At 48.9% G+C, this 12,500-nt stretch overlaps 1 protein-coding gene across 1 annotated transcript in view; it reads right to left on the bottom strand.

Moving 5' to 3' along the window:
• Nucleotides 1-12,500, bottom strand: part of igf1ra (insulin-like growth factor 1a receptor) — a 99,422-nt gene that overhangs the window by 72,798 nt on the left and 14,124 nt on the right. Inside the window, exon 2 of the mRNA XM_036534598.1 lies at nucleotides 12,117-12,500. This exon is cut by the window's right edge and continues 180 nt beyond it. Coding sequence (XP_036390491.1) covers nucleotides 12,117-12,500 — 384 coding nt within the window. The remainder of the gene's footprint in view (nucleotides 1-12,116) is intronic.

The following is a 12,500-nucleotide window of genomic DNA, read 5'->3' as shown; positions in this document are numbered from 1 at the left end:
GTGTCGCTGCATGTTCAGGATGAGCAGCAGCTACAGAGGGGTCACTCAGCCCACCTCACTCTCCTGTCGTCAGCGTGCGGGCAAGCCGAGCACCAGCATACCACCCTTCAAACATCGCCACTGCGTGAGAAATCTGCAGCACGCTCACACCTGCCACCTGCAATGGGGGAGGGGCTGAAACGGCGGGAACGGCAGAGCTTGGGGGGGTGCAGTTTGGGGGGTGCGGCTCAGGGGTGCAGTTCGACCCCTGGCCGCCTGGAGGAGGGTTAATGGGGACAGGCTCAGTGACTCTGTTAGATTTCCTTTGTAATTTTATGACCCCCTTTGATCTTTCCAACACATACAAGCTAAAAAAACATCAAAGTTAATCCAGCTGGCAGGGTACTGGATGTACTTTTAAACTCACAAACACTCACAACACACTGCAACACACACACACACACACACACACACACACACTATTCAAGCACAGAGACAGACAATTACAAATGAACACAGAAATTCTCCAACAGAGAGAGGTATGTGTACACACACTCTCTGTCTCTCTCTCTCTCTCTCACACACACACACACACTGCACGAGTCAATGACGCACATTGGCACTCCAACTAAACCCTTTTAGTGTCTCCAGCTAAACCCTTTTAATATGTCTACACACTTAATTTCAATCCTGTTTTCACACATCAATAACATTTTCGAATGGTAGTAATAACTGTCTGTGTGCTATAAAGCTGACAGCATACAAAATATTCAGTTTGGGCTGTGCAGTGGCATTGTTGTGAAAATTAAACCACATTACTGTATTTCATTTCATATTTTCTGTTTTGACTGTTACACTCCCCTGCCATGCTGAGAAGCATTCTGGGTGTGAAAGCTGCAACACAAATAAAAGCTATTATTCAGACTGATTGCTGAGGTGAGGCTCTGCAGCCACTCTTAGACAGACAGCTTTGTTTTATTCCAAATGGAGCCCTGCTGCTGCTTACGACTGAACGGCCCCAGCGAATGTCCAGCACTGTGAATGCGTGACTCATGAGCTTGTGAACGCAAACACACACCGGATCTCTGAAAATCCACGGATACGGCGGACCGCTGCGATTATTCTTTAATCAACTTCTCTGATTACATGCCTCTGAAACTTCGACGTTTACCACAACAGAGAAGGAGCAGGGGCTTAGACAAACCGAGCTGCCTTCGGAAGGCTCTGTGAGCGGGCAGGGGAGAGCGGGCATCCCTCAAACCCACGCCATCGCAGCACGTACCTTCAGTGACAGAAACCACTTCACCGTTTGCTTATGGAAAGTTAAAGCGGATTCCCCTGGGATTATATGGCAGGAGGTCTGCCTGGGCTTGCACAAGGACATTACAGCTATATTGTATGATTAAAAAAGCATTATTATATAGGGTACCGAAGCCCATGTGACACACATGTCCTTGTGATAGGTATTTGGTTACATTTCTAACAGTCTAAATATAAACGATAACTGAAGCTATTTACAAAGGATACTGCGTTGGATCAAAATGCAACATAAAAACTCACACCAATCTCCACACGTGGGCTGCGCACACAAACCAAGTCAAGAAACAGGAGAGATGGGAAGTCAGAAATCAGTGAAGAGACACAGGCGCCCGTTCACACCCCTGACATGACCTCGCAGAGGGACTCCGACGTGTCTGACTGACACCGTGATCTCCAGCTCAGGACTTGTTGCCGTGGGCACCCCATCTCCCCTCGCCGGGGCAACCCTCTCCATGGTAACAAAGGGCTTGCAGCGGAGCTGGCCTGCATGGCTCGCACCGCCGCGCGGCGACTACACGGGTCCCGCCGCAGAGAGAGGGAACGGGAGCAGCTTTAATATTCATATTGAATATTTTTTATGAATGAGAATAGAGAGGGCGGCATGAATCAAATGCTGCCTACAGCGAGTACAATCCTCAACTCTAGGGGGGTCTGGGATCGTTAGTCTGGCACATCGGCTGGCGAGAGAATTTTGGGAATTATTTAAGTGATGGCTGGGGGGCCCCACTTCGATCTTCGTAAGTTGGACTGGAACCTGAGAAGGGACAGACCCATAGATCTCAGTATAATCAGATTTACACTGTAACACACCGCCCTTTCTCAGCCACTGAAAAATTACTTTTGATTATGAATTATGAGTTTATGCAATAATCAAATTCCCATAAGAGATGAATGACTTTGAAGGTGGAGCTACATTGGGAAAATATTTTTGGAGATATGTTTCATTCCAATTTTTATTTCTCTAAGTCACACAGCTGTGGATGATCTTTTCTACAGCTTCAAGGATGAGGGACTGTCACCATCCTCCCTGACTTTTTACCTTAAGCCTGGTGTGAGTGTGCTGTGTGACTGCATGTATACTGTGTGTGTGTGCGTGTGCGAGTGTGTGTGCATGTGAGTGTGTGTGAGAGTGTGAGCACGTGAGTGTGTGTGTGTGTGAGTGCATATGTGTATGTGTGAGCACATGAGTGTGTGAGTGCATATGTGTATGTGTGAGCACATGAGTGTGTGAGTGTATATGTGTGTATGTGTGTGACTTGACACTTCAATAAGCAGCTGCCCTTAAGGAAACAGAAGGCTGACAGTGGCTGTCTATCAGAGGAATCCCGAGCACCTAGACACACTGAGACAAAATCACACAAAGAGAACCATAAATCAAGAGCCAGCCACCGTCCCACCAGACCAATCACAAGTGAAGGGACAAGGTGCAACTCCACACACTCCACTACCAGCAAGACAGAGCCACACCCCAATCACATTGGTTCTGACTGGCTTACTGGTAGCAGTGCTGAATTCACCAACAATGTGTTGAGCTAGCCCACGAATCATGTGCATAAACGAGAGCATATCATAAAGGAACAGCTCAGCATGAGCAAAACCCACGGGCAAGAGGAGGCAGGGAGTCTGTCAGAAGAGATGGAGAGAACAGCAGGAGAGGCAAAAGTATGCCTTTTACAGAGGACCACAAAGAGCATTAAGCCAGTCTGGCAGCGCTAAGTTCAAACTTGTACTGCACAGCTTCATTTTCAAATTTAAATACCCAGCATTAAGTCCAGAGATTCCATAAACAAATATTAAACTTAGGGAAACTAAGTCAGCGTTTTATTCATCCAGTTAAAAGGAGCACGTCTTTAAAAGCCTCGGATTCAGTCAGCACTAAATCCCTCATTGCGGCCGATGTGATCAAACACGCGAGGCAGGCCGGGCCTCCTTAGCGCTGATTCTGTTGTGCGAGTTACTACAGAGTAAATTGCATTACAGGGAGGCGCACTTAGAGTTTACATGTTGAACAATTTCCCTTCACAAATGAACTGAAAACGCATTAAATCATAAAAACGGGGGGACTCCGCCCTAACCAATCAGCTGCTGGCTCCCAAAGCCCTTTAAAACCAGTGGAGCAGAAAACCTGTGTGTAGTACCCAAACCCATGCTTAGAGAAACACTGCTGGGAAAGACTGCTCACAGAACTGTGGTCTGTTACGTTTGCATGTATTTCAACTCCGAGGAATTTACTTAATAAAGCACGGGGGGTTCAAAATGACATCTGACTGGCTAGAATCCTGTGTCAATCAGAGGCTGCCCAATCAGAGGCTGGCTGAAACTACCATCAACCAATGAGAGTCTGGCTGGAACCAACGGGAGCCAACAGGCAGCTAGTTGGAACTACCGTCAGCCAATGGGAGGCTGGCTGGAACTACAGTTACAGGGGCGAGCAGAGAAATCCCCAGAACTCTTAAAGCCAGCGATAAACTGTGGTATATTATTACACTTTTACTCCTCACAGCAGACAGAGAGAGACAGCCAGGGGAGAAGGAGTAATCCCAGACAGCGTGGGCTGACTTAAAACTGATGAAGATCTCCTTTACTGACATGCCTCCCACTTTATGGTCCGTCGCCGAGATCGGCGCTTTGTGACGCGCCGTCCGCACTCTCCGAGGGGAGACAGCGGGGTCTTTGTGCGCCCTCCGCGGTTTATCGATTTAGCAGTAGAGGCACGCTGGGAGCATTCAGGGGAACGGCTTCCCGCCGTCCCGCGACGGCGTCGCCATGACGACTCGAACCCAACTGCATCACATTTTCACTAGGACTGAGTGTGAAACCGCTTCCAGGCGTTCACACGACGTTGCACGAGCTCCACACTCAGAGAGGGAAGCAACAGCAGAGATGGCTGTGGAAAGCACCGCCGTGATGGCACACCCTCTAATGCCCCACCCCTTCGCCTGGTGAAGACTCCAAGCAGCCCCCTACACCCAGCCCGTCTCTCCCCCAGCCCTAACGCCACCCCTACACAGGCACAACACAACCCCTCTCCACCTCACTCTCCTCCTCCTCCAAACACACTCTAACACAGGCCACACCCTCCTACTACTAATCCAATAAGAGTACTATCCAATCCAACTGCTATACATTCTATCAAATTTGTCAAATTAAAAAAAAAAAAAAAACTCTACAAGTCCAGTACAATCCATTTCTCAAAAAAGGAACAAACTTCTGCAAATGTTTATCCAGTGTCCGATGTTTATTTGGTTCTATAGCACCAAAAGGAAGATCTGGACCAGCGGCTCAGAGAAGCCCATGCTGGCAATCAGAATCAGAACCAGAACCAGAACCAGAATCAGACTTTATTGGCCAAGTATGGTTTTACACACGCAAAGAATTTGACTCCGGTTCCAATGTCCCTTGTAGTGCGTTCACACAATGATTTACAAGGTGACAACAACAACCGAGATCTGTTGACGTGATGGGGTTTGTATGCAAACCCATGGCCACAAGTCCACGGATGACCCAACAACCTAAAAATAAGAGTCTGAGCTCCTCCCAGGGCAAAGCCATGATATCAAGCCCCTTTTGGCACTGGCGGAGTAAACAGTATCAACCCGCTAAGTCCCGCAAAGCAGAAAGGCAGGGCCAGGGATCACAGCCACTTCCCTCCAAAGGAGAGGTCATCTGGAGGTCACCACTCAAACAAACAGCCAATTCCAGCGACCTTGACCACGTGCCCTGCCTCCGGCCAGTTTGACACAAACGGAGGGGAGGGGTGAGGACGGCAGTGGTGGGGGTGCAGAGTGTCGCACCTCAGGAAGGGAAGGATTCAGTATCAGAATTCACTCTTCAGGACATTCAGAACAGAAAAAACAGGGGGAGACAGGAGGCTGGAGGCTGAGGGTACTGCATCCCTCTGTGTTTAAAATCAACCTGTCTGCACACACACACACACACACACACAGGCACCAAACCCACCCACACACACAGACACACACAGTCACACACTCGCTCACACGCACACGACCTTGTCTTCTTACAGCCAGGGGGAAAATACGCGCTTAGAAATGTTAAAAAATCATTCATTTCATTTTTTCCTGCGTTTAAACTGCAGGTTTCCAGAGCAGCTGCCAAGGTTAAGCTCACACCAGCACACACACCTTAAATAGGAGCTGGGGAATACAGAGTGATTTAAAGCTGTTACTCCAGCGCTGTCTGTCTAAGAGTCCCCTGTGCTGCCGTTTAAGCATGACCCTGAGGTTTTCCTCTGAAAGGAAGTCCAGCTTATTAATGCATCACTAACATTTTCCCCTTTCAAACACACTGCGTCTCGCTCTGCTGCTTCTAACCTTAAGTTTACCTGTAACTTCAACCTCCCATTTTTTTTTTTTTTTTTAATGAACCTACCTAATGACAAAAATTCAGAATACTATCACTATTAAAGCCTTTACAGAATGCATCTCAAAAAAGCAAAAGAGTTTGCTGAGAATGCTCACAGTGGGCCAGGAGAGAGAGAGAGAGTGTGTGTGTGTGTGTTTGTGGCCTTTGGGGGGGGTCCTGAAATGTGTAGCATGAAAGCCCACCTGGGCATTTCCTACACCTTGCCTCCCCCCTTTTCTTCTCACTCTTCCTTCCGCTCCACGTCCCCGCGTGACAGTTTAACTATTATTAGCCGGTCTGTTCTGCCTGTCCTTATCGGAGGGTGATAAGCGCTTTGAGAGGAGCGAGCGCTCCGGCTGTGTGTGTGTGCTGTCTTTGTTTACCTGTCTCTGTGGAGCTGGAGGCTGCGTATTTGGTGACAGCGTGGCTGGCTGCTGTCTGGAGAGGGAGTCTGTGACACTCTCTGCCCTGTGTGTGTGTGCGTGTGTGTGTTTGTGTTTGTGTGTATGTGTGTGAGTGGGATCCTAGGCTGAAGTACAGCCCACATGCCTATACAAGGAGGCTGGGGACCATGGCAACCAGATCAATCATCCGCTCAATCTAAAGTCAGGCCGCTCAGACATTTCAGATCAAAGGCTCCTCAACCGATCTCTCCTGCATCCTACTCAGCCTAACCCAGCGTTTTCCCAATCCTGCCCCAGGAGGCCCCCTGTCCTGCATATCTTCTATCTGTCCTTGCTGTTTGGTTGAATCAGGTGTGCTCAGATAATCAAAAGCGCCACTGATGAGTTCAGTCAGGTAGGTAGTGCAGAGAAAGATGGAAAACGTGCGGAGCAGGGGGGGCCCAGGAGTGGGACTGAGGATCAGTGGGCTACCCGACACACCGATATGATTTGTTTTTTTGGCAAGATTACGTGTTCAATTGTCATGGAAATTAACAAAAAAAATTAAGTGACACTTAATTTGGAAGAAAGAGCGCTGCTGCTAAGGGTCAGCTGGTCAGCAGACGCGTGTGCAGATTTAAGTGGAAGGTGCTCTGCAGGGGAGAATGATTAGATTTGCGGCCTTATTGTGCAAAGGTAAGTTACGACTGATCAGCTGCAGCATCGTCAATGCACAGCTACAGAGGACTGTAACGCTACAGCACTACGCTGTGACAGAACGGTGGGCTTCCTGTCTGTCGGGAGGCCGCAGCCAGCCCACACACCAATCCCTCGGTAGCAAAGCGAAGTCAAAGCAGAGCCTAAAGGGCAGAAGCAAACCTCTGACAGCAGCCACCTGGTCACCCCTCCCTCCGCCCTTCGGGACAGGAAGGGGAAGCAGAGGCTTAACCTCATCGCTGCGACGGTCTGTCCTGGACTGTGAGACATGAGTAAAAAGCCGAAGGACACTCTCAGGTGTTTGCCAGTCAGTGTTGCTCATGAAAAATAGCAGAATCAAAACAAAAGTGATATTTTTGTAAAATATGAGATGAGATTCATGAGAGAGATGAGATGAGATGAGATTCACGTCCGAAAACCTCAGTCGCTAGGCTGAGCACGTCCCAAAACACTCTTAACCAATCATCTCTGCGACTCATCCCACTAGACACACAGCCTGGAGTTACTTTACATTACATTATTGTCATTTAACAGACACTCTTTTCCAGAGTGTCTTACATTGGTTACAATTTTTTACATGCTATCCATTTATACAGCTGGATGTTCACTTAGGCGATTCAGGGTTAAGTACCTTGCCCAAGGGTACAGCAGCAGTGCCCCAGAGGGGAACTGAACCGGCAACCTTTCGGTTACGAGCTCTGCCCCTTACCACTGTGACACACTGCCCCCCTCCAGCTGTTTGTTTTGAACACCGGGAATCGGACATGGGACAGTTTTTGGGAGCATCCGTGGCGCTCTCAGACAATAACAAGTGCGTTTGCGTTCGCGTGTGAGAACAAGCACAGGAATGCGCCGCAGACCTTCAAAACAACAGCGAGCCGCGGTGGGTGGGGGGGGGGCACAAGGGGGGGGGGGGGGGGGGGGGGGTGCCACGGGTCGAGCCAGGCCTGGTGGATGGCAGTTTCTAGCCGGATCACTAGAGCAATGGAGAAAAGTGGGAGTCCGGAGCGACTGGAAGCGACCGCACGCCCCTGAAGGCACATCTGTGTTTGAGAAAAACACAGCAATTATGCAGAAGGATTGGGGAAAAAAAGGGCTAGTATTTGCCACGGCAGAGTGACACTGTGTCTCCACACCATCCTCTACAGCTGAGCCAGTAACACTGCAGACACTCTTATCCAGAGCGACACACATCAGTTACAGGTTTTTACAGTGTTATCCATTTGTGCAGCTGGATATTTACTGAGGCAATAGTGGGTTAAGTACCTAGCCCAAGGATACAGCAACAGTGCCCCTGTGCAGAACTGAACTGGCAACCTTTTGGTTATGAGTCCTGCTATGCTATGCCGCCGTCCCCACTTAGCAAATGCTCTTATCTTATATTGACATCTGTAGATATCTACATGGATTACACATATCTGCTTTCAGGTTAGAGTTGCCTATTAAAGAGAATACATGAGAAGATGCCACTGTGACTGGGTAAGGTAATTAGCATGTCACCCAGGATACAACAGGTGTGAACTGAATTTGACATTATTGTCATTTTAGCAGACACTCTTATCCAGAGTGAGCAACATAGGGTACAGTTTTATCCATTCATACAGCTAGATATTTACTGAGGCAATAGTGGGGTAAGCACCTTGTCCAAGGGTACAGTGTCAGTACCCCAGTGGTGAATCAAACCTGCAACCTTTCTGTTATTGCTCCTTGACACTATGCTACACTGCTGCCCAGTATTATTTATTGATTTACTGCTTATACTGCAAGCACACTAAAGGCCACATTTTAAAGAGGACTGGCCACTACTGCTCATCCTCAGTCTAAAAAACCCCAAATTCTCCCTCAGCTTCAGGTGTGTGTGTGTGTGTGGGGGGGGTGTTAGGTGATCCTCCTCTCTCTGTGCCCCTCGCTGCCTGCTGTGCTTAATGATGATGTAACAGGTGAGGCCCTGCAGGTGTGAAAAGGCACAGAAGTCCCAGCCCCTGAGAAATGCTCATTCAGGCCTTCCTTCTCTTCCAGGCCTTGTCTCCACTAAAAAGAGCTTCCCTGCTGAGAAAAAGATGACATTTTGCATATGAATGTTGGCAGACGTCTGCCCCACCACCCCAACTCCTTTTTATTGTCTGTTTGAAATAGAGGATGCCATCTGACAATACACCTAACCCAGCTAATACAGCCAAGTCATTTCGTAACACCTTTGTTGGTGAAAGAACTGTCTTCCCACAATGCACCAGGAAGGACACAAACAGCGAGGCCCCTTAAGGAGAAGCCAGGCTATGTTTATGCGATGCCAACAGACCTTGAAAAGTGTCTTAAGAGCTTTTGTCTCATATTCAGGCTCATGATTGGATGTCACAAACCATCACTTCCTGCTGTGGTTCAGCCACAAACGCAGCCCTCTGAAAGCATCCCCAAACCCAGCGATTACATCATGTGTTCAATCTGCACCGAGTCCTCTCCGCTGGCAACACACATACCAAACATTTCACAAATCATGACATCATACAGCTGGAGATTTAATGAAACAGGTTGAGTACTTTTTTGCTCGAGGGCACAGCAGTGCCTTGTTCAAGAAAAGAACACACAACCTTCTGGTGTTCTGGTGCCACACCCCCTGAGACTCCCCAGAGGTGGGTCAACTCCACGTTTCAGAGAGAGCATGGACCGTACAGGAAGTGAACAGAGATGGAAGAGAGTTCCACTCGAAATTGGTCTGAAAGAGGTGGATTCAGGCACACCGTGCCAGCAGGCAGGGTCAGCTTCAAATTCTCTAGAGGAGGAAAAAAAATACAACAGAGGACTCCTCTGTCTGTTTGCAGAGCCACAGATATCCTCTCCAAAACCTGGTATTAATTCAGCAAGAATGCTTATTCAACAGCAGGGAGAAACACAATCAGAAGAATTAAAGACAGAACATTCCGGGAGGTTTTTCTGCTGGAATGTGAATAAATGTTCAGCACTCTAAATAATCTGGGGCGTGTTTTCGGTAAGAACATGATCTGGAGTTTGGTCAAGAGCAGCAATGTCACAGCAGAGCTGCATTCCACCAAATCGCAACCGCCGTCCGATGGGCTTCACCCAGAACATGACTCAATTAAATATTAGGCAATACCAGACATTTTCCCCCCACTCCGCTCAAACGTATTTTTCCCAAGCTCATTTGCATGCTGCAGATTGTGCAATGACAGGCAAAGCGCTAACATTCTGGCCTTGGAAGGAGCTCCACACAAACAGGCCATTTTTGCCTGGGTTAATAAAGATTCCAGACGGCCGCGTGGTTTATGCCAGTCCCGCTGTGACGTGCCTCGCTCCTGTGCGGGTTAAATACCCATCCTGCCAGACTTCCACCCTTTGCAGGGGGGATGTATTGTGCAACAGGCCACGTCCAACGGGACAGAACACCCGCTGATGTCAAATTTGACAAAAGTGGGGGAAAAAAAAACACACTGAGGCTGCAGCGTAGTGCATTGGTTAAGGAGCAGGACTTAAGACATAAGAAAAGTCATCATAGCAGAGTGGTTAAGGAGCAGGGCTTATAACCAAAAGGTTGCTGGTTCGATTTCCCACCGGGGTACTGCTGCTGCACCCTTGGGCAAGGTAGCCCACAATTGCCTCAGTGAAATACCTATGTGTATAAATGGATAACATTGTAAAAAAAACTGTAACTGATGTAAGTTGCTCTGGGTAAGAGCGTCTGCTAAATGTCAATAACGTAAAGTAATATAGCAACGCCAATGCCGCATGCCACACGCACAGGTGTTCAGGTGTTCAGGTCCACAGGGACGTGTGGGACAGAGGGAGGGTCTTTGCCTCAGGTGGCTCCTATGAGGAAAGTGTGGGTGTCTAAGAGACACAAGAAGTGCAATACAGGAATAAATCCAACGCAAACTTCTCTTCATCACTGCACTCTGCGAGGTGGACTAGCATACAGCTAATTCACTCTGCACGGCACTTTCCGAAGTGGGCTATAGTCACAGCAAACTCAGAGACCTGTGGAGGAATTTTTAAAATTTATTGGGGGGGGGGATTTTGGAGTGCTCCTGTGGTGACAACTTTCCCACCGTCTTAATACCCCTGTGAGCGGTGGAAAGGTCCCGTGAGCCAGGTCTTTAATTCCGGTAAGTCTGGCAGCTCCATGTCAGCGATGCATCCTCAGCCAAATCGGAGTGGCAGGTAGGTGCCAACCGCACCTCGGAGCCACGGCCAATAGAACGCCGGCTCTCCCTCACACACTCCTCACGGCGCCAGCACCTCTGCCCCACGGCTGCCCCGCCCCCCACTGCCCCAGAGCCAAAAATCCTGTGTACACAGCACCAGGGGGCGGTGAAGTTATCAGCAGACCCACCCACTGCCCCTCCCCCTGACCCTACCCCAACACAACCTCTCCCTCTCTCAGGCGTTCTATATTGACCTGTGCTACAGGACAAACCCGGGCACTGGACAGCAGCTCTCTTTAATCAGTACCTGCACAGGTAAAAAGCTGACGACCAATCACAGAAGCCCCAGAGCGGGCGGAGTCCAGCAGCTGGAGTGCAGATCACTGAGGACGCTGTCCCTCTCTTCAGAGCAACCCTCTCACAGCCTCTAATCTGCACTCTGCCTCTGTGCCTCAAACCTCTCATTTTAGATTAGTACGAATAACGGCTTTAATGCTGCTGTGCTCCATAATAACAGAGGGGAGATTAGATAAGGCCACTATCTCTCCCTATTACACCCACAGTATTTAATTGCTTGAAAGTGCAGCCCACTGTGTACATAACTCATTCAGGCAACACAGATAAGAGCATGTAAATATTTACCTGACAAGGTCACAGCAAATGGAGAGCCTCCTATCCCCTCGATGAATCGGTCTTAGCACAAGCGAGCATCACTTTAACTCAGAACATGTCTTTCACCTCAACACCAGCCTGAACCGCACAACGGGTCTCAATAATAACAACAATAATAATAATAATAATAATAATAATGATAATAATGATTATAATAATAATACTTCCAACACAAAATAGTTGTTTGCACACATCAAAGACCTAAGAATATTTCCCTCCCTGTATAGTAGAATTACCATATCTGTTCAACAAAAGCACAATTTCAGAAAAACTAGCTGGAGCCAACATACACCCACCCACCAAGATCAAAGGCTTTAAATGGCCTTGGACCTTTTTCTTTTTTTTGAGAGAGAAAGACAAATGCAGGCCAGCGGCTCAATTATTCGGAGCAGCGATCTTCCTGACCTTCTGGAGGAAGTGAAACAAACAGAAGCCGTACGGCTCCTTGCCAGACTGAGGGGAAAAAGTGAAAACGCTTCTGTACACGGCGTGAGCTCTCACAGGTGAGGCGGTGCCACACCCTTACCTTTCTGGCAGTGGCTGGAGGTCCAGCAGCGGTAGCTGTAGTTGTCGTTGAAGCTGGTCTTGATGCACTGGGGGTTGTCCTCCATGATCCCCGGGCAGACGTCACCGCACTCCTTCGACTGCTTGTTGCCGGCGATGAAGTTGTTGAACTCTGCGTCCATGATTAGCGACCAGTCGACCGAGTCCAGGTAGCAGAGCTCGGGGTTCTTCTCGATCCGGATGGCGCCGCGCGTGATGTTGCGCAGGTTGGCCAGGCCGATGTCCTTCAGGCTGGTCATCTCGAAGATCACCAGCGCGTAGTTGTAGAAGAGGTTGCGGCCGCGGATGACGGACAGGTTAGGGAAGAGCGTGCTGAGGCTGTCCAGGCCAGACACGCGGAACAGCA

Source organism: Megalops cyprinoides, chromosome 8 (assembly GCF_013368585.1).
Source record: "Megalops cyprinoides isolate fMegCyp1 chromosome 8, fMegCyp1.pri, whole genome shotgun sequence".
Taxonomy (NCBI): Eukaryota; Metazoa; Chordata; class Actinopteri; order Elopiformes; family Megalopidae; genus Megalops; species Megalops cyprinoides.
Note: the sequence above shows the minus strand (reverse complement) of the source record. Positions and strands in the feature narration are given on the sequence as shown.